At 43.1% G+C, this 21,328-nt stretch overlaps 1 protein-coding gene and 1 long non-coding RNA gene across 2 annotated transcripts in view; one reads left to right on the forward strand and one right to left on the reverse strand.

Moving 5' to 3' along the window:
- Positions 1 to 21,328, forward strand: part of LOC120981025 — a 76,934-nt gene that overhangs the window by 19,952 nt on the left and 35,654 nt on the right. The gene's annotated exons all lie outside the window — the stretch shown is intronic.
- LOC120981024 (leukotriene B4 receptor 1-like) lies at positions 15,657 to 21,087 on the reverse strand. The gene is made up of 2 exons (XM_040410477.1): positions 21,013 to 21,087; positions 15,657 to 16,908 (listed from the first exon to the last, which is right to left on the reverse strand). Exon 2 carries the CDS (start codon positions 16,857 to 16,859, stop codon positions 15,837 to 15,839), a length of 1,023 nt encoding a protein of 340 aa, XP_040266411.1. The 5' UTR covers positions 16,860 to 16,908; positions 21,013 to 21,087; the 3' UTR covers positions 15,657 to 15,836.

A 21,328-nucleotide genomic window follows, 5' to 3' on the forward strand; every position in this document is an offset into this window, starting at 1 on the left:
TTTCTTCGGTTTTGTGCATATTATTGTGAGTCTGTAAAAGTGGCGTACTATTCGCACAACATCGTTCCCAGCAGCGACCTGCGAGTACAAGATGCATCTAGACATCCTCCCCATGCTGTTCCAGAACCATTTCGGTGGTGTTTCCATCAATTTCTGACATTTTCCTATGAACCAGGCACCCACACCTCTTCAGAGCAGGGGGTACCTGGTTTAATGCTCGGGTTCTCCCATTCCATTAAACTCGGGTGCTCGACCGAGAACCCGAACATCCCGATGTGTTCGGCCCGAGCACCCAAGCACTACGGTGCCTTGGGGACTACCAACTGTTCAATAGGCTCACCCCATAGTTGGTTTACCCAATACAACATATCCTGATGAACCACAAAACGGGGAAACACTGACTCTGCCCCAGGTTGTTGTGGTTCGCCATCTACTATTAACACATTTTCCCAGATGCGGGATAGGGTTGGGTCCCGACGTTGGGCGGTACCAAAATTATCCCCGGAGACATTGAGGTCTGCCAATTCAGGACCTGGCGGCAAGTCCTCCACGTCTCCCACCATCACACTTAGCGGGGTTGTCTCCCCCTCTTCCACCAAAGTGGCGGTAACCCCTACCGCTGGCCCTTCGGTCTCAGGTTCCCAGGGTTCTGGTCTTCCCCCTGAGCCGGGCCACTCTTCTAGGGTTACCCCTGTCTCATGTATTTCAGTCACTCTCATAGTCTCTCCCTATTATGAGTTCATAATGTAGATTTGTGGCGACAGCCACCTCGTGGGTCCATCTACCGGCCACCGTGGTTAGAGACACCAGCGCAGTGGGATAGTCTTTTAAGTCTCCATGGACGCACATCACCCCGACTTTCTGGCCAGTATTCTCAGTGGACCGCACCAGGGTAGCTCTTACTAGGTTCACCAGACTCCCTGAGTCCAGCAGAGCCTCCACCGCAGTGTTTTCCACTTCCACCTGGCACAAGTGATCTAGAAACTCTGGGGTACCTATTGCACACAGCCTCTTGGCATATAGCGACTGACGGTAGCCATATTTAGTGTCCATGGGCTCAACTCAATGGGGACAGTCAGCCCTTACATAACCAGGCTCCTGACACCGCCAGCAGACTATCGGAGCCAGGCCCGCCGTGGGTACTTCCCGGGCGGGTTTTATCAGCTCAAATCTCCGGGCCTGGGGTAAAGATTTCCGGGGTTTACCAACCCCCCTCCCAACAGAACCCTCCTTTAGATTCCTGGTAGGTTCATAACGTTCTACCAGGTCCACCATCTCAAGGGCATTGCCAGGAGACACCTGACCGATCCAGTGCTGGAGAGGGTATGGCAAAGCCCTCCAGAACATATCAGCTAACAGATGATTCAGCATAGCAGTGGGACTCAGCACGTCAGGCTGTAGCCATTTTTGCAAGAGGTGAAGTAATTTATAATACTGGGGTCTTGCAGGCTCAGCCGGGTTAAACCCCCACTGATACACCCACTGGGCACGGACCAACACCGCCAGTCTGGCCAGAATCTCACCCTTGACTTTCTGGTAGTCGGCCGCTTGATCGGCCGGAAAGTCAAAATACACCCGCTGGGAATCGGATGCCAGGAACGGAGCGACGACCTCAGACCACTGGTCACGGGGTAGCTTTTCCCTGATGGCCACTTTCTCATACATCGCCAGGTAGGTTTCGATGTCATCTGCGGTGGTCATCTTACAAAGTGTGGCACGGACTGCTTTCCGGGCATCGTGGACGCTCGGGGTTGCTCCTGCTGTCTGCAAAGCCATCACGTGTTGTAGCAGCAACTGGTTAGTCTCCTGCTGCTGTTTATTAGCACCGCGTTGCTGCAGATTAGCTTCCATGAGGGCCTTCACAACAGCCTCCATTTTGTCGTGGGGCACTGGTTGTAATACAGCTGGCTTAATGTACGACATACAACCGTGCCTGAAAAATGCATAAATCAAAAAAATTCAGCGTTCACGCCAGCCTCTCTGCTCATGCACGCATCCTCCACCAATTGTGGGGTTTCACTCTGGTGGACAGGATTAGCGGACATAGTATAGAGGCAACAACAAGTTCTTTGGATCTAACAGTTCAATGTTTTATTCACACTTTAGGCAAGTGATAAAACAAGCAGTCATAATCAAACAAAAAGTCGCCTTGCGGTGTTGGTGTTAATTCACACCATGCGCAATTCTGCCTCAAAGAGTCCTTGCTGATAGCAGCACCAACCTGTTTTCACGCCAAACAGGTAGCAAGCCTTCATCCAGACACAAGGACAGCCAGGTGCTGCCAAAACCCGGACCGGCACTTAAAATCCGGTCCGGTACTTGACCTCACCTGGCTGTAAATAAGCTCAGTAGCACATGCTGGGAGGAAAATACCTGCCTTGCCAGACAAAACCTCTCACTGTGTCACACCACATATAACTGCAAAAGTGAATGCTGAATATACAGTCAGGTCCATAAATATTGGGACATCGACACAATTCTAACATTTTTGGCTCTATACACCGCCACAATGGATTTTAAATTAAATGAACAAGATGTGCTTTAACTGTAGAATGTCAGCTTTAATTTGAGGGTATTTACATCCAAATTAGCTGAACAGTGTAGGAATTACATTAGTTTGCATAATTGCCTCCCACTTGTTAAGGGACCAAAAGTAATGGGACAATTGGCTGCTCAGCTGTTCCATGGCCGGGTGTGTGTTATTCCCTCATTATCCCAATTACAATGAGCAGATAAAAGGTCCAGAGTTCATTTCACATGTGCTATTTGCATTTGGAATCTGTTGCTGTCAAGATGAGATCCAAAGAGTTGTCACTATCAGTGAAGCAAGCCATCATTAGGCTGAAAAAACACCACAAACCCATCAGAGAGATAGCAAAAGCATTAGGCATGGCCAAAACAACAGTTTGGAACATTCTTAAAAAGAAGGAACGCACCGGTGAGCTCAGCAACACCAAAAGACCCGGAAGACCACAGAAAACAACTGTGGTAGATGACCGAAGAATTCTTTCCCTGGTGAAGAAAACACCCTTCACAACAGTTGGCCAGATCAAGAACACTCTCCAGGAGGTAGGTTTATGTGTGTCAAAGTCAACAATCAGGAGTGACTTCACCAGAGTAAATACAGAAGGTTCACCACAAGATGTAAACCTTTGGTGTGCCTCAAAAACAGGAAGGCCAGATTAGAGTTTTCCAAACGACATCTAAAAAAGCCTTCACAGTTCTGGAACAACATACTATGGACAGATGAGACCAAGATCAACTTGTACCAGAGTGATGGGAAGAGAAGAGCATGGAGAAGGAAAGGAACTGCTCATGATCCTAAGCATACCACCTCATCAGTGAAGCATGGTGGTGGTAGTGTCATGGTGTGGGCATGTATGGCTGCCAATGGAACTGGTTCTCTTGTATTTATTGATGATGTGACTGCTGACAAAAGCAGCAGGATGAATTCTGAAGTGTTTCGGGCAATATTATCTGCTCATATTCAGCCAAATGCTTCAGAACTCATTGGACGGTGCTTCACAGTGCAGATGGACAATGACCCTAAGCATACTGCAAAAGCAACCAAAGAGTTTTTTAAGGTTAAGAAGTGGAATGTTATGCAATGGCCAAGTTAATCACCTGACCTGAATCCGATTGAGCATGCATTTCACTTGCTGAAGACAAAACTGAAGGGAAAATACCCCAAGAACAAGCAGGAACTGAAGACAGTTGCAGTAGAGGCCTGGCAGAGCATCACCAGGGATGAAACCCAGCATCTGGTGATGTCTATGCCTTCCAGACTTCAGGCTGTAATTGACTGCAAATGATTTGCGACCAAGTATTAAAAAGTGAAAGTTTGATTTATGAATATTATTCTGTCCCATTACTTTTGGTCCCTTAACAAGTGGGAGGCACATATGCAAACTGTTGTAATTCCTGCACCGTTCACCTGATGTGGATATAAATACCCTCAAATTAAAGCTGATAGTCTGCAGTTAAAGCACATCTTGTTAGTTTCATTTAAAATCCATTGTGGTGGTGTATAGAGACAAAAATTTTAGAATTGTGTCGATGTCCCAATATTTATGGACCTGACTGTATTTTGTTTTTGTACTGAAATAATAATAACTGCAGAAAAAGGCCAGTAAACGCTTTTAGCAGAAATAAATGCACCACTGAAGTGCATATATTTTTGTACTGAAATAGGACACTGATTGCTTTCACCACATATAACTGCAGAAGTGAAATGCCTATAAATTTATATTTTTTGTACTGAAATAGGCCACTAAACGCTTTCAAGACATATAACCACCCTGACGTGAACTGAGAATATATTTTTCTTTTTGTACTGAAATACAAAATAAGACACAACCGCCGCACTGACTGACTGCTACCGCTGCTACTTCTGTGAACCCCTGCACCACTACTTCCTGGGTAGGTAGGCTGCTGCGAAGCAGGTGTTCTAACCTGGGCACGTTTGGCTCCCGACCTCCCACTGCTGCCACCCTGCTGACTCCCAGCCATGCTTTCAACACATATAACCGCCGATGTGAACTAAGAATATATTTTTCTTTTTGTACTAAAATAGGCCACTAAACACTTTCAAGACATATAACCTCCGCAGACGTGAACTGAGAATATATTTTTATTTTTGTACTAAAATAGGCCACTAAACGCTTTCAAGACATATAACCGCCGCCGATGTGAACTGAGAATGTATTTTTCTTTTTGTAATGAAATACAAAATAACACATATAACCGCCGCACTGATTGACTGCTACCGCTGCTACTTCCGTGAACCCCTGCACCACTACTTCCCGGGTAGGTAGGCTGCTGCGAGCAGGTGGTCTACCCTGGGCACGTTTGGCTCCCAACCTCCCACTGCTGCCACCCTGCTGACTCCCAGCCATGCTTTCAACACATATAACCGCCAACATGAACTGAGAATATATTTTTCTTTTTGTACTGAAATAGGCCAGTAAATGTTTTTAGCAGAAATAAATGCACCAGTGAAGTGCGTATATATTTTTCTTTCTGTAATGAAATAGGCCACTAAACACTTTTGCCACAAATAAGTGCACCAGTGAAGTGCGTTTATTTTTTTCCTTTTTGTACTGAAATAGGACACTGAACCCTTTCACCACATATAACTGCAGAAGTGAAATGCGTATATATTTTTCCCTTTTTGTACTGAAATAGGACACTAAACTCTTTTACAAATAAATGCAACAGTGAAGTGCATATATTTTTTTCCTTTGTGTACTGAAATAGGACACTGAACCCTTTCACCACATATAACTGCAGAAGTAAAATGTGTATATATTTTTCCTTTTTGTACTGAAATAGGCCACTAAACTCTTTCACAAACAAATGCAACAATGAAGTGCATATATTTTTTTCATTTTTGTACTGAAATAGGACACTGAACCCTTTCACCACATATAACTGCAGAAGTGAAATGCGTATATATTTTTCCTTTTTGTACTGAAATAGGCGACTAAACTCTTTCACAAATAAATGCAACAGTGAAGTGCATATATTTTTTTCCTTTTTGTACTGAAATAGGACACTGAACCCTTTCACCACATATAACTGCAGAAGTGAAATGCGCATATATTTTTCCTTTTTGTACTGAAATAGGCCACTAAACTCTTTCACAAATAAATGCAACAGTGAAGTGCGTATATTTTTTTCCTTTTTGTACTGAAATAGGACACTAAAGGTTTTTCAACATAGCACTTGCACCCCAATAACAAGAACAAATTGCTAGAATGCCAGAGCTGTATAATGGCTATTTGGATCCTGAAATAATGTTTCCCTGCAATTGTAAATCTCTTTTTTTTCACAATGAGGTTTTTCTAGCACTGTCCCAAGCGACTTCAGACGTCTCTCCCTGCACTAAGATGCTATGAAATGATTCCTCCCTATCCTTTCCCTGCACTTGTAAATCGCTTTTCTGGCACTGTCCCTAGCGCCTTCTGACGTCTCTCCCTGCACTTAGATGCTGTGAAATTATTCCTCCCTATCCTTTCCTGCACATATAAATCGTTTTTTCAGGGGGGTTTTCACAATGAGGTTTTTCCTATTACTGTCCTTAGCGCCTTCTCACGTCTGTCCCTGCACTCTGGAAAATGTCTGACTCTAAGATGGCCGCAGTATTTATATGTGACATCACAGGGCTGGCTGGCTGGCTGCTGATTGGCTGCATGCATGCATGTCAATCAATCTGGGTGATCCCGCCTTCCCAGAGTTCCTTGCCCCATGTCCTCACACGTGTAGTCAGCATTTTAGGAAAAATTGCAATTCGTTACGACAAAGAGCGAGGAAATTCGCATTCGTTGCGAATCAAATATTTCCTGAAATTCGGATCGAATTCCACTTCGTCAGCATCGATTCGCTCATCTCTAGTTACTACCATAACTCCTAGGCAACATGTGCAGCGAGCCCCCATGGGAGCCAGTGTAGAGGATGGGAGTGGTAGTGGCCCTGATGTAGTGTAGTGGTGTCACAGTGTTCAACCTCAGCCGTCGCTCTCTGGGGTCCGTTACAGTCAAAGTCATAGCACTGAAGAAGGAGGTCAGAGTTGAATGTTACAAAGTCCTTTTTACTAAGGGCAAAGTAGAACTTGAAATACATACAGTAGCAGCAGGCTTTAGTGCAATTCTTCTCTGCCACCAGCAAGGATATGGAGGCAGGTTAGTTGGTGGCAATTCATTACTTTGGTAATACTGACCTAGTGGTAGTTTGGTGATGAGGGTGTCTTTAGCCCATTTCATCTCACCTCACAGCAGTGTTTGTAGAAGCTGAATATAGCAGTTCACTCTGCTGCCCTTACCTTCTTAAGGCTTTCCTTGAGGCAATTTAGTAGTGATTTTCTCTGCATCCTCTCCACACTGTAGCTAGACAAGAACTCTCCCTCTCAGCAGGAAGCAGGACCAGCCCACTCCCACCAAGAGGAGGGGAACAAGATGGTTAACCCTGTTCCTGCCAACCTTTGCCATACCTTCCTTGCTTGTAGTAATAGCCAGGAAACAAATAGTGAAATGCAATGCATAACAATAAACAATTTGTAGTACACTCAGGTCTGAAGTACCACACATACCTGCTGTCTTAGGGAAATGTTTGACTCATATCTTTCCTTTATCCCCTATATTCAATCTATTGGCTCCTCATGCTGCCTCAAAACATCTTCAGAATCTGTCCTTTTATTGCTGTGGAAACAGCAAAAACTCTCTTTATTGCTCTTATCCGTTCTCATATTAATTACTGCAGTTGATTACTTTGTCTTAATTTGTCTTCTCCTCACTAGACCATCCCCAATTCAATCTGAACACAGCAGCCAAGCTCATCTATCTGTCCAACCACTACTCTGATTTCTCCACCCTGTGCCAGGCGCTGCACTGGTTATCCATAAAAAAAAAATCTAACTCTTCTCCATTCAGCCCCCTTCAACATTATTCTTCAGAACCTGATCCTTTCATCCAACAATATTCACGAGACATAATGTTCTCAAAAACACAAAAAATACTGACTGGTGGTTGGCTGTTCTCTCTGCAACTGCGGGGCCCTCTCCACTTTGAACAATAGGGCCAGGTGTGATGATGTTTACACTGCCTGGTCCTGTCAATCAAAGTGCAGAGGGTGTGGCAGTTGCAGAGAGAGCTGAGCATCTAGATGTAACAGTAACGCCCCCGTTGCTCCGAGTCTCATTTGCATATAATAAATCATAATTTTTCTCAGCAATGCGGGCACATATGAACATGGGACCAACACAGATGCCTTCAGCTGCCAAGTGCACATGTAACAGGTCAGCCAGTTTCATAGGAACAAATCTGCTGACAGATGCCTTTTAAACAGTATGAAGTTGTTCTGGGCTCCACAATGTAAAATCAGTTTTATTCAAAACAAGAAAGGGTTCTTTACAGTAAAAGTAGTTCAAATATGGAATGTCCTACCTGAGAAGTAGTAATGGCAGGTACAATAATAGCATTCAGAAAAGGAAAAGATGTTAGATGTTCATCTCATGACAAATGGCATTGGGGATGTATTACAGATCAGCAGCACAACTCTTCCAAGCAGATAAACCCCAACAGATGTTGGCAGCTTGGGGTGCCAGGATGTATATCACTAGCAAGGCTCAAAGTCAACCACAGAACTCCAATATTTTAAGAAAAAAAAGACTATAGGGCAGATTTACTATTGAAAATGTGGCAGTTTTTTTTATCACATTTTGCGCCAAAAAACTGGCGTTTGCATCGCATTTACGTACTAAATGTTTTACATGTTTCTAAGCATTTTACCCCTTGTCTGACAAGGGGGCATTGCTTCACAGGAAAGGGGCATGGTGTTGCTTGAAAGGGGTACCTCTGTGTGCCAAAATTTTGGTGAATTTTTTAGAATGAAACTGCACCAACTTATAGGTGGCGTAAACTTAGATTAGACAGTTTATTTGGCGCATGGTCAAATTGTTTTTGGTGCACAGACAAAATTCTGCCTCAAGGACAAATTTTTGCAGCACGAACGGAATACTAGTGTAAATCTAAAAAAGTTTACAAAGGTCTGTGGCCGTGCTTCAGAATAGTAAATTTGTCTAATATTAAAATTTTTATTCATATTCTTAGACAGTGACACATGAATGAAAAAGGCCCCTGTAGAGGTTGAAACGTCCAAGACCAAAAAATAAGGGATCAACCTTCTTGATCATAAAGGTTTAATTTCCAAATCTGTTTGTCATAAAGTCACATGGACAAGTAGAGGCAGATTTACTAATCCTGCTTAATATTTGAACAGCATAAACTAAATGCCTCTAAAGGGCCAATAATAGGGCAATTTTCAGGAAGGAGCATTCCCTCCTGTCTAAAAGATCACCCGATGAATGACTAAATACTTGTTCATTGGGTGATGCCATTACTGGTGCAGACAACTAAATCTTCATTTCTGGGATGCAGATTGTGCTGCCCAGAAACAATTAATGTGTATGGAGGTGAATAATCACTCTGGTGATCACTCGTCCCCATAGAGCAGAGGTGAATAGTGCATGGAAAGGCTGCTTTCACCTTCTAAAAAGAGCAGGCAATTATCAGGTTCATCCCCGATAAGTGCCTGCTGTGCCAGCCCATTTACAGGGCCCTTCAAACTAGACAGTCTAAAGATGGGCCAAATTTATCAAAGTGACACCTGCTGGATGATAAATGTTGTGCATCTTTAAACACTTTTCTCTACCTTTACACCACCTATTAGTTGGCTTACTTTTTATTATTTTTTAATCGTACTTCACGTTCCTGGTGAAGACATACACCTGAGAAACAGATTCAAAGGGGTTGGCTCATCTTGTACATTGGGGGTATATCCCTAGGATATACCCCCTCTGGAACTTACACCTATTTCTACAATGGAGCCTGCAAATTGAAGGAGAGTGGACCACACATGTACAGTCGCCTTCCATTAGTTTCTATGCCGAAAATAGTCGAGTGCCGCACTCGGCTATTTTCAGAAGTCCCATAGAAATGAATGGAAAACGCACCGCACAAGCACAGCCAACTCTCCATTCCCTTCTATAAAGATGACAGAAATAGCCGAGCCCGTGCTTAGCTATTTTTGGCAGTCCCATAGAATTGAGTGGAGGCCTGCCATCCATGTGCTGTCCGCTCTCCTTCACTTTGCGGGTTCCGTTCTAGAGATAGATGCAGGTACCAGAGGTGGGACCCGCACCTAACAGACATTGGGGGCATATCCTAGTTTTATACCCCCAATGTATGAAATGAGCCAACCCTTTTAAGAGACTGTTTAAAAACTGCATTTGTTGTCCATAGCAAATAATTACAGCTTTCATTTTGTGTTCTGTTCTTCACAACTTAAAGCTGTGCTGTGATGTGTGTTGAAATTAGGCACAGACACAGTTCTTCTTTTTCCCGACTAATTCTTATAATATGCAAGTGCTTATTGCAGCCAACTAGCGGTACCTCCTATATTGTGATATTGTTTTTTCACAATGCCATTGAATGTAAACTGTCTATTGAGTCTTACCATGAAAGGGGAAGTAATCACCACAAAGTTTCTAAAAGACACAATCAACTTAAAGGGAACAGGAGTTGCTGAAATGTATCATTCTAGGAATATTTAACCCCCTAAGAACCTCCCCCTCAACAAGAAAATGCATAAAATGTTTACGAATATGTTTATAATAAAAACAAAACATATACAGTGCTGCCCATAATTATTCATACACCTGGCAAATTTTGACTTTTCAACCAGCAAGTAATTTTTTGACGGGAAATGACATAGGTGTCTCCCAAAAGATAATAAGACGATGTACAAGAGGCATTATTGTGGGAAAAAAAACATTTCTCAGCTTTTATTTACATTTGAGCAAAAAGTGTCCAGTCCAAAATTATTCATACCCTTCACAAACTGTCACAGTCTATGGGAAAATAAAAAGTTCTATACCATTCCAAATAGTCCGAGCTGTTCGAAAGCATCCTAATTACCCTGATTAATTGGGAACAGCTGTTTTAATCAACTCAACAGGTGAAAAACAGCAGCTCTCTGCAGTTGGTTTGTGGACAGTCATGGCTAAGATAAAGGAGCTCAGTGCGCATTGTGGCTGCTCACAAGTCAGGAAAGGGCTACAAGGCCATTTCTAAATGTTTTCAATTTCCAGTGGCTACAGTGCAAAGTATTATTAAAAAATACAAGATGTTCCGCACTGTGGAAAATCTCAGAGGATGTGGTCGGAAGCCAAAAATGACACCTGTGCTGGCCAGGAGGATAGTTAGACAGGTGAAAAAGAATCCAAGGATCACCACCAAGGCCATCCTGGTGAATCTGGGCTCTGCTGGTGGCAATGTCTCAAGGCAGACAATACAACGGACACTGCACACTGCTGGGTTCCACGGATGCAGACCAAGGAGGACGCCACTTCTCCAGATAAGGCACACAAAAGCTCGCTTGGCCTTTGCAAAAGCTCATCTGGACAAAGAAGAAGACTTTTGGTCTTCTGTGTTATGGTCAGATGAAACAAAAGTTTCCTTCATTTGGCGTAAAAAAGGAGAAGCCTTCAATCCAAAGAACACCATCCCCACTGTCAAACATGGTGGTGGGAACCTAATGCTTTGGCGGTGTTTTTCAGCCAATGGACCAGGGAACCTAATCACAGTAAACGGCACCATGAAAAAAGAGCAATACATGGGGATTATCAACGACAACATCAGGCAGTCTGCAGAGAAACTTGGCCTTGGGCACCAGTGGACATTTCAGCATGACAATGACCCAAAACACACAGCAAAAGTGGTGAAGAAATGGTTAGCAGACAACAACATTAACGTTTTGGAGTGGCCCAGCCAGAGTCCAGACATGAATCCAATTGAGAATCTGTGGAGGGAGCTAAAGATCAGGGTGATGGCAAGAAGACCCTCCAACCTGAAAGATTTGGAGCTCATTGCTAAAGATGAATGGGCAAAAATACCTGTGGAGACATGCAAAAAGCTGGTATGCAATTATAGGAAGCATTTGATTGCTGTAATAGCCAATAAAGGCTTTTCTATTGATTATTGAGAAGGGACTGGACACTTTTTGCTCAAATGTAAATAAAAGCTGAGAAATGTGTTTTTTTTCCACAATAATGCCTCTTGTACATCGTCCTATTATCTTTTGGGAGACACCTATGTCATTTCCCATCAAAAAATTACTTGCTGGTTGAATAAAAAAAACTTTAAGTTAAAATTTGCCAGGGGTATGAATAATTATGGGCAGCACTGTAAGTAATACACATTCAAGTCACACTATAATCACCACCAGCTAATATCCAGAATAATCTCTGTGTGTAGCAAGACAGTAGCTAGACAGATTGGGAATTACTCAATTAGGTTCTAGTAGGTTGTCACAGGTAACTGAAGCCATGCTGACTGCAGTGCATCCCATAGCTGCTCGATGGTCCATGGGGAGGATCCATTGAGTGAACAAAACAATTGAGGTGTTCCCACGGATCCTCAATTGGGTTCAGGTCTGGTCATGCTCTTCCAACCAATGTCGGACATTTCTAGCTGTGTTACATGTCGCATTGTCTTGCTTGAAGATCCCACCTGCCCCAGGAAGGGCAATCAGCATGTATGGGTGTACATGATCTGCAAAGATGGATTCATACCCAAATCGGTTCCTCCACATGCCTGAGTGGGCCCAGAGAATGCAACAAAAACATTCTTCAGACCATAACTGCCACAAGCATCTTGAGTTCTTCCAGCAATTGTTGCCAGGTGTTTGTTTTCTGATGTTTCTCATCTGACACGCCAACGTCCATCCGTTTGATGAAGCAGAAAATGTGACTCATCAGAGATGATAATCCTTTGCCAAACAGCAGAGCTCCAGATCCTATAAATTAGAAAATTGAAGCCTTTTCTGCCTATGCAACTTCATTAGCAGAGGTGGTTGACCATCCATCTGCTTTGGAGCCCCATTAACAGTAGTGTTCACTGAACTGTTGTTTTAGGCACACATCTGGTAGCACCTTGTTCATTTTGGCAGTGAGCTGGTCCACTGTAGCTTGTCGGTCAGCCCTCGCACACCTTCGTAGCCGATGTTCACCTCTCACATCAATGGCATGTGGTTTCCGCAGTTTCCACATCACTTACCGTATTTTTTGCCCCATAAGACGCACTTCCCCCCCCCAAAAGTGGGGGGGGAATGCCCCTGCGTCTTATGGGGCGAATGCTGCCATTTTGCATCGCAGTCTGGGATGCTGCAGCATCTCAGACTGCGATGTATCAGCGGGGAGGGAGGAGGGGCTTGGTGCCATCACGGCACCAAGTCCGGTAACTTGCGGCTGTGCCCGGTGCAGTCACTGTACTCTTACACCGGGCCCCGCCGCTCACAGCAGTATTTCTAAACAGTAATCCTTAACCTCTTAATAACTTTAACTAAAGTTGCGCTCTCCCCTGTATCAGCACTTACTAACTAGCATCCGGAGCAGGCAGAGCGGCTGGCAGCGTAACGTCACTCACTGATGTCGCGCGCCTGCTCCTCCCACTTTATGAATGGAGCAGGCGGAGCAGGCGCGCGACGTCAGCGAGTGACGTTACGCTGCCAGCCTCTGCCTGCTCCGGATGCTAGTTAGTAAGTGCTGATACAGGGGAGAACGCAACTTTAGTTAAAGTTATTAAGAGGTTAAGGATTACTGTTTAGAAATACTGTTGTGAGCGGCGGGGCCCGGTGTATTGGGGGACAATGTTATGGGGGGAATCTGTGGGTGACACATATATAGCAGTGTCATCCACAGATCTCCCTCCTAACAGTGTCACCCACAGATCCTCCACCCCATAATAGTGCCATCCACAGATCCCCCACCCCATAATAGTGCCATCCACAGATCCCTACCCCATAATAGTGCCATCCCCAGATGCCCCTCCCCATGAAAAGTGCCATCGACAGATCCCCACATAACAGTGCCATCCACAGATCCCCCCCTAACAGTGCCATCCACAGATCCCCCCTAACAGTGCCATCCACAGATCCCCCCTAACAGTGCCATCCACAGATCCCCTCTATAACAGTGCGTCATCCACAGATCCCCCATAATAGTGTCATGCACAGACCACCATTAGTTCAAAAGCAGACCTTTTGGTTAAAAATATTTTTTTTCTTATTTTCCTCCTCAAAAACTTAGGTGCATCTTATGGGCCGGTGCGTCTTATAGGGCGAAAAATATAGTATTCACAATGGTGCCGTTTATCCACCCATTATAATCTTTCACCACAGCAGCACGCAAACAGTTCACACACTGCACAGTTTTAGAAATACATCCCTTTCTGCAGCTCGGATAATTCGCCCATTTACCCATGACACCAATGAGGGATATGTATGCAGACAGTCTATCACGCACCTTATATACCCACCGAGCCAGCTCACCACACGTGAACTCTTTCATGAACTACAGGCTGTCGACGTCAAAAATAGGAAGTGGTCATAATAATGTGACTTGACCGTGTAGAACACATTTGAAGCCCAAGAGGGAAACTTACTTATCATATTATGCCAGAATTATGTTACTAATTGCAGCATGTGATGTGGTGAACAAATGGAAGAGCAAGCAAAACTAGTACTTTAAAAGCTAGTACTTTATGTGTTTTCCTAAATTATATGTCTGCAGAAGAGAAAAAATTGTCAGTTTCTTAAATGCTGCAGCCATTCATTTTGGGTTCCTGAAACCTCCCTTGGTATAGCCATACTGGAGACACGCATTTCATTCCTACATTTCTTATATAGAATGCAGCATGGTGTGTGTGCATTATGACAGCTGAAATGAATGAGAGTCAATTGACAGAGAAATATCCAAGATTATTACAGTCTCCAGGAAATGATGGAGTGCAGCCCCTACCAGGGAATGGCAGGAAAGATGCATACCGCTTAAAGTTTTATTATCCCGCTGTCATGAACCTGTTATTACCTAACCACAATCCAGCATTGCCTATCTCTCCACCCAGCCACCGCCGCCATCCATGCAGTGGCGCTGTGGAAGATCAGGAGCGGCTAGTGTGCCAGCCAATCTCCTATTCCTGGAAGGTTGCCTTGCCATCCAGCCAAGCCATGGTTGGTTGGCCTATCAGAGAGGAGGGATGCCCAACCAATCAGGGCTGTAGCTCATCCTCCAATCAGAGGTCTGGGTGAGGGATTTTAATCAAGCAATGACCTAAACAATTACAATAATATGATTTAAATAGTTATTTTCTGCTGATACTGTACATTCCCTTGTGAAGTTTACTATAGGTGCCGAAACATACAAGGTTCTGTGTCTCCCAGATTGTGCTGCTCACATCTCCATCAACAACATTTTTTGTGCTTTATATGCTGTTTTGTCTGCATTTTAAAGTACATTTAAAAATTACATACATTTTATTGTACTGTATTTCTTATAACACAAGCCAATGTATGTATACTATTTTACCATAGACTTTAAAGTAACATCCGGTTTTTTTACATAAAAGACACAAAAAGCTACAAAATAGCACTGAAAACAAATGAAAATGCTGTATATAACACGTAATACTTTATTAGCCAACATGGTAGAATAGTTTTCATATGCTTAATTTATGACCGACTTCGCTGACATTAGTAATTTTTGGTTATTTCACCAAAAAATGTAAAAAAAAAAAATGCAAAGTGCAAACAATTGGATTAAAGGGGTATCAGGAACATTTATGCCATGTCCAATAGGTGTGTCTCCCACCTCTGGGCCAAATTTCTATCTGGAAAACGGGGCACCATTTTGCAGCTGCCATGAATGGAGAAGTGTCGGCGCACGTTACACTATCTCTATTTTCTTCTGTGGAAGTACTGAAAATTGCCAAGTAAGTATGCTGAGTCGCTATTTTCAAAACTACAACAGAAGTAAATGGAGAGCTCCACATGTGCCACCACCTGTCCATTCATGTAGACAGTGAGACGGGGACCTGTTTTTGAGAGCAGATGCCAAAGGTGGAATCAGCACTTTTTGAACATTTTTGGCATATCCCGTTGGCATGCCATAAATATCACAGATAGGAATACCTCTTAAGTTATTCTACTTTTTGTGTTTTGCATTTTATGTTTGTAATACTTTTAGACTCTGTTCACATCTACATTGTGGCTTTTGTATATAACAGAAGGCACAATGTTCTTTTGGAACTGCGGCACATTGGACACCACCAGTGCCCAATGGATCCCATCAACTTTTAATGAAGTCTGTTGGGTTCCACTGAGGAGTCCGGTGTGCTGCACGTAGCACTATTCTTCAGAGCAAATATGATGTGTGCAGAAACTTGTGACACTTGAACTGTGGGTCAACTCCAGGAGAGATAGTATCACTGCAGGTAGAGCATTAATTAAGCCGTATGAAAGTCAGTGGTAACCACAGCACTGTTCTGCGTTCTCTCTACGGTATTTTCAGTATTTTCACTTGGCTTCTGTTCTGTCTCCATTCCTCCAATGTTCTCGAAAAGCATCTTTAGCTTGATGCTCTTTTTAGGGCTTTTTATTCTAAATGCATAATAAAAATAAAAAACAGGATTCAAACAGCTGTTTATAAAGACCAAAGCCCCCGAAACTGTGCCACCAATGTCCAAAGTTCTCATTAGACTGCAGTCGCCCAGTAAAACAGAGATGATATCCGCAATGTTGAATATGTGGTATGGAATCCAACATATAACATACGTGCCCACCACAATGAGGATCATTTTGTCTGATTTACGTTTACCAACAAATTTCATTTCTCTGAGTTTTCTCCATAAGCAGATATAGCACAAGACAATAATGCAGAATGGGACCAAAAATCCAACAAAGGTCTCCAAAAGTATAAAGATTACCTTTTGAGTATCATTGGCATATTCATGTAGAATGCACTTGAAGGGTTGTTGACTTTGATTTGGATCATAGAACGGAAGAGAGTGAATACCAAGAAGTGCAGATGTTATCCAAATGAAAATGGGAATTTTCTTAAAAACCCGGTGTCTGGACCATCTCTGCAGATGAAATGGTCGAAACACAGCCAAAAACCGCTCTATGCTCAAAAGAGTTATGAGGAATACACTGGCATACAAACTAGAATATATCATATATACCAAAATCTTGCAAAACACAAGTCCAAAAACCCAATTTTCGACAGCAAATGTGTATATCCAAATAGGCAGAGGTAGTAGAATGAGAAAGTCTGCAAGTGCCAGGTTTCCGATTAACAGCACAGTGGCAGATCTGTTCTTCAGCTTTCTACATATGCTCCACATTACTGATATGTTTCCTGGAGCCCCAATGATAAAAGCCAAGGACAGTAAAGTGCATGAACCAACATTCCTTATAGAGATAGAGGGAGGCTCCTCATCTATCACCACAGAAAGATTGCACTTTAACATTTCTGTAAGTTGGCTTTCTTCTGAAGTCCAAAGTGTAGCCTGTTGTTTTCTAAAAAAAAAAAAAAAAAATTGGAAAAATGTTGGTTAATTTTCCTTTTCTTTATTGAATACCTTAAAATGAGTTAATTTTATCAAGACTGATGGAAGTTCTGTAATTCTGTAAGAAAAATATAAATACCGGTATATATTTGGCTAAAAATGCAATTTAGGAGAAGAATTCTAGGGCTTCCATAATTTTACACTGACAATGCTCCTATAGGATCCCAGGTGATAAACAGACTTCAAAAGCCCTTTCCTACAGAACATTCACAGATGCAGCAGCAATTCAGCCCATAGAAATTAATAGGATCTGTTTACTGATGCCATGGTCCGTCAACAGCAAAAATATACTGCCTGCGACCAGCATATCATAGGTTGATGCCTTCAGATTTACTTGTTAAATACAGCACTGGAGCATAGAAATGTAAGTGGCTACTGTAAGTATGAGATTTTGTAAATCCTAGATCACCGGCAGCAATATCTTTCTTTACTCCTAGCATACTCGCTGCGCCAATCAACCGGTTTGACTTTGGGATAAATCTAAGGGCGTTATACTGGCAATCCTCTGGTATTCAGGGAAACCACCAGGCTGCTACCTTTGGTATGGTTGATCGATAGCTGACAAGCGGGGGTCATAGACACTGATGCGAAGCACCAAGGGACCAGACAGAGCTTGTAGTCAGAAAGAGGCTGAGGTCAGGGCAGACATAGTTTGTGCGAATCCATGAAAGGTCGGGACAGGCAGCACAGGGTCAGTAAGGTGATCAGGCATGGGTTAGGTCAGGCGACTGAGGGTCAGCATCTGGGAATCATGAAAAAGTTGGTACACAGGCAGACAGGCAGATTATAGCAACTTTGCAGGATCTAGCAAGCTATTAAAACTATTGCTCAGGCATAGAATGAGAGCTGGCTCAGCATGCATGTTGGACCTGCATTCCCTGGATTTAATGAAGGCCATTATGGCACCAAAAGGCAGAGTGGCCCAGCATGCATGTGGAACCAGCATTCCCTGTATTTTAGGGCGGCCAGTAGTATTTAGTGTTAGGTTCCTGTCCTAGAAAGATCGCCTTGACGCCGGCAGACAGGCACAAATAATTTTGCACAAAATGTATTTGCCAAGAATCTCAAGTCATGAAGTGAAGGAGTCGGGAGCTAGCGACGAGCAGCAGGCAAGTATGCTTTCATTTGAAGGTCTGCACAGGAGGGACGTTGCCAAAATCCTCCCCCAAAAGGTGCACAGCCCCATTAAAAGACACACAGGACACTGCCACCTGGGCCACTGCCAGACCGCAGGAACTGCAACAGACAAGGGGTGAGGGGAGAAGCTCCTGTGCCCATCCGAAGCAGTTGTACAGTGGCGGACAATAACCACCAATGTAACAAATATCAATGACATTTATATTCATCCAAAAATCATCAGCATATAATCAAACATCTTAGAGGCAGACCATTAGGCTGCAATTAGGCACATGGAAAGAGAGTGCCCAGCTATGGCTGGTACAATCCCCATTGCTAAAGCCCATGCAAAACTCCAGTTTCTAAGGAACTGTATTGTTGGCGAACATGGTGTGGGGACTTGGACCATGAGTCATGGAAAGGGCTTGAAGGAGAAAACAAATACCCTTCTATCCTGGGTGGCAGCATTAGCATGGAAAAGCGCATTAAAAAGTAAAAATAATCTAAATTTTTTTTTAGATTGAGGACATCCATAATGCCCATCATTTACGCGAATTGGGAGTAAGGCATGGGAGGGATCAAGAGTCAATGGTGGGTTGTCACAATAAACCAGACAATTTTACTGATGTTGGGATCCAGGTTATTATTTCTTCTTATGGAGCCCACATAGTAGGCACAAGGAGTCTTATAGGCCATGCAATGTTTCACATAAATGTATGAAAATTAGCTCTCTTTTAGAAAAAAAAAAGCATTGTCTCTGGTACCAAGCAGAGATAATTTTCATATTTTTTTGGGGGGGGGGGAAATTACATTCTCTGCAGAGTATTTGAAAAAGTTTTTATGAGCTGAAAGGAATAGGGTTCATTGTGACTGTCATTGATTTGTGCAGTTTACAGTTGAAGGAAAGGCAATGACATTTTGGGCAGTGTTATACATATCCATTGTACACCTTGTAAAGGCTACAAGAAAAATTCAATGGCTTTCTTATTCTAGAGAAATGTTAAGCAGTATTGATAGCTTGGTGAATATGGCTATTTATAAACTAAAAATACTTAGGCATTTGTAGATAGTCCTGAAACTAAATAAAAAAAAAAAAAGAGGTACTGAGAATTTAAAGGGGGCTCTCCTATTAAGACAATTTACCATATTTTTCACTTTATAAGACGCACTTTTTTCCAGAAAGTGAAGAAAAATAATAAAGTATTTTAAAGTAAATACTAGTGAACTCTTCCATAACGGAAGCACTCACTAGCATGTTGTAGGTGCGGGGAGTGGTGAGTGAAGTGCTGCTAGCGCTGGCTGTACTCACTGCTCCCTGGGCTTCTCCGGGCACCGCTTTGCACTGCATACAGCATCAGGATGTAGTCCGCACACTATGACCTGATACTGTGCAACATCAGGTCAATGTGCAGCGTGAGCCAGAGAAGAACATGGAGCAGAGAATTGAGGAAGAGTGCTGGATGTGCAGAGTGGCGGTGCTGTCCAGAGAGGTAGGTTCATTATTTTTGGTCTGATCTGAGGTCCGATATGTGGGTCTGATATGGGGGTCTGATATGAGGTCTGATACAGGGGTCTGATATTGGGGTCTGATGTGGCGGTCTAATATTGGTCTTGAATGGATCATTGCTTCATTCAAACTAAGGTAAATAGGCCCCGAAAGGCATTCCTTCTGCAGGGCTGCTGCGATTGATGATCCCTCTTATTCCTACTATAGATTCAGCTTGTCATTGATCTTAATGTTGGCCGAAATATTGCAGCCTATTTGAATCTGATGCTACGTCTATTTATCTATGCTGAAAGGGGATACACTGTCTTTGTATATGGACTAACTATTTTGAATCTACTAGATTTTTGGATTTACAGTACCTTTTTATCTCCTTTTGCCGAGAAGGAACAGATTTCTTGCCTTTCTTGTCACCTTATATTGATCTACAATAAAGCTGTCTTCGCATTAATACTTGTAAGAAGTGTGCCGCAATTTTTCTGCATGAATTACCTATTGAAGAGTCCTCCTAGCAACTATCATCTGTGGGTACATTATATCTGAAAGTGACCCAATAACTGTCACCAACAATGTGCCCTGAAAATAGTGAAACTTACAGTACCGCCTTAACAGATATAATTACCATTAAAGGGGTTGTGTCACCTCAGACGTTGGTGGTATATTGCTAGGATATGCCACCAATGTCAGATAGGTGCAGGTCCCAACTCTGAGACCCACTTCTATCTCCAAAACGGGACCCAAAACAAAGGGGAGCGCCCTTGACTATTTTCGGAACTCCCATAGAAGTGAATGGAGAGCACACCATGCAATAACAGCCACCTCTCCATTCACTTCTATGGGAGTCCAGGAAACAGACAAGCCAGCACTCAGCTATTATCAGACCTCCCTTAGAAGTAAATGGAGAGTGGCCTCACTTGCGCTGTGTGCTCTCCTTCACTTTTAGGGTTCTATTCTGGACATAAGCTGTACGAGCTGGTCCCAGAGGTGGGGCCCGCACCTATCTGACAGTGACACCCTTACCACCAGGACACATCCCAAACACAGACCCCGTTAGTTCATTTGAAGGTTCTGTCTGGACTTTGACAGCGACATCTTTCTGTAAAATCTGGACACCAACAACATTCTCTTTCTCACGAGGGTCATGGGCTGCACTAAACATCATTGCAGGCTGCAGATTGTGTATCCCAGCCCAGTATACTAAAAAGGTACTCCAAGAGTATAGCCAGGCAGAGTGGCTGGCTGCACATGTCCAAGACACATCCTTACGACGCCAGCCACAATGTCTGGCCATACCCTTAATCTTACTGTCACTGTGCAAACCTTAACATCTAAGAACGGTTTAGCCAGTGGAGCACTGAAAACATCTGTAGAGCCAACAATATATGTGTCTGGATCGCTGGTTGTTCAATATTCTGTAGTATAGAAAATAATTACCAGAGCCGACGGGTCACATCCATGAGCGGAGCTGCATCAAAAATTCTGTGAAAGCAAAACAGTGCATACCAATATTCACTAAGGAAAAGAGGAAACTAAAGTATTTCATCTAATTTTAACTTAACCACTTCCTGACCAGAAGCTTTACCCCTCTTTCTGACCTGGCCACCTTTCAAGTTTTAGCCATGTGCATTTTAATGGAAAATACTTCTATTCTTCTGCCAATCTACATGTATGTCAATACAGATGGTAAAAGGTCCAAAAATAATTTTAAAAAATCCTTCAGATATACACACAATAACCCTAAAATGATAAA

The sequence above is a fragment of the Bufo bufo genome, chromosome 10 (genome assembly GCF_905171765.1).
Source record: "Bufo bufo chromosome 10, aBufBuf1.1, whole genome shotgun sequence".
Classification (NCBI taxonomy): domain Eukaryota; kingdom Metazoa; phylum Chordata; class Amphibia; order Anura; family Bufonidae; genus Bufo; species Bufo bufo.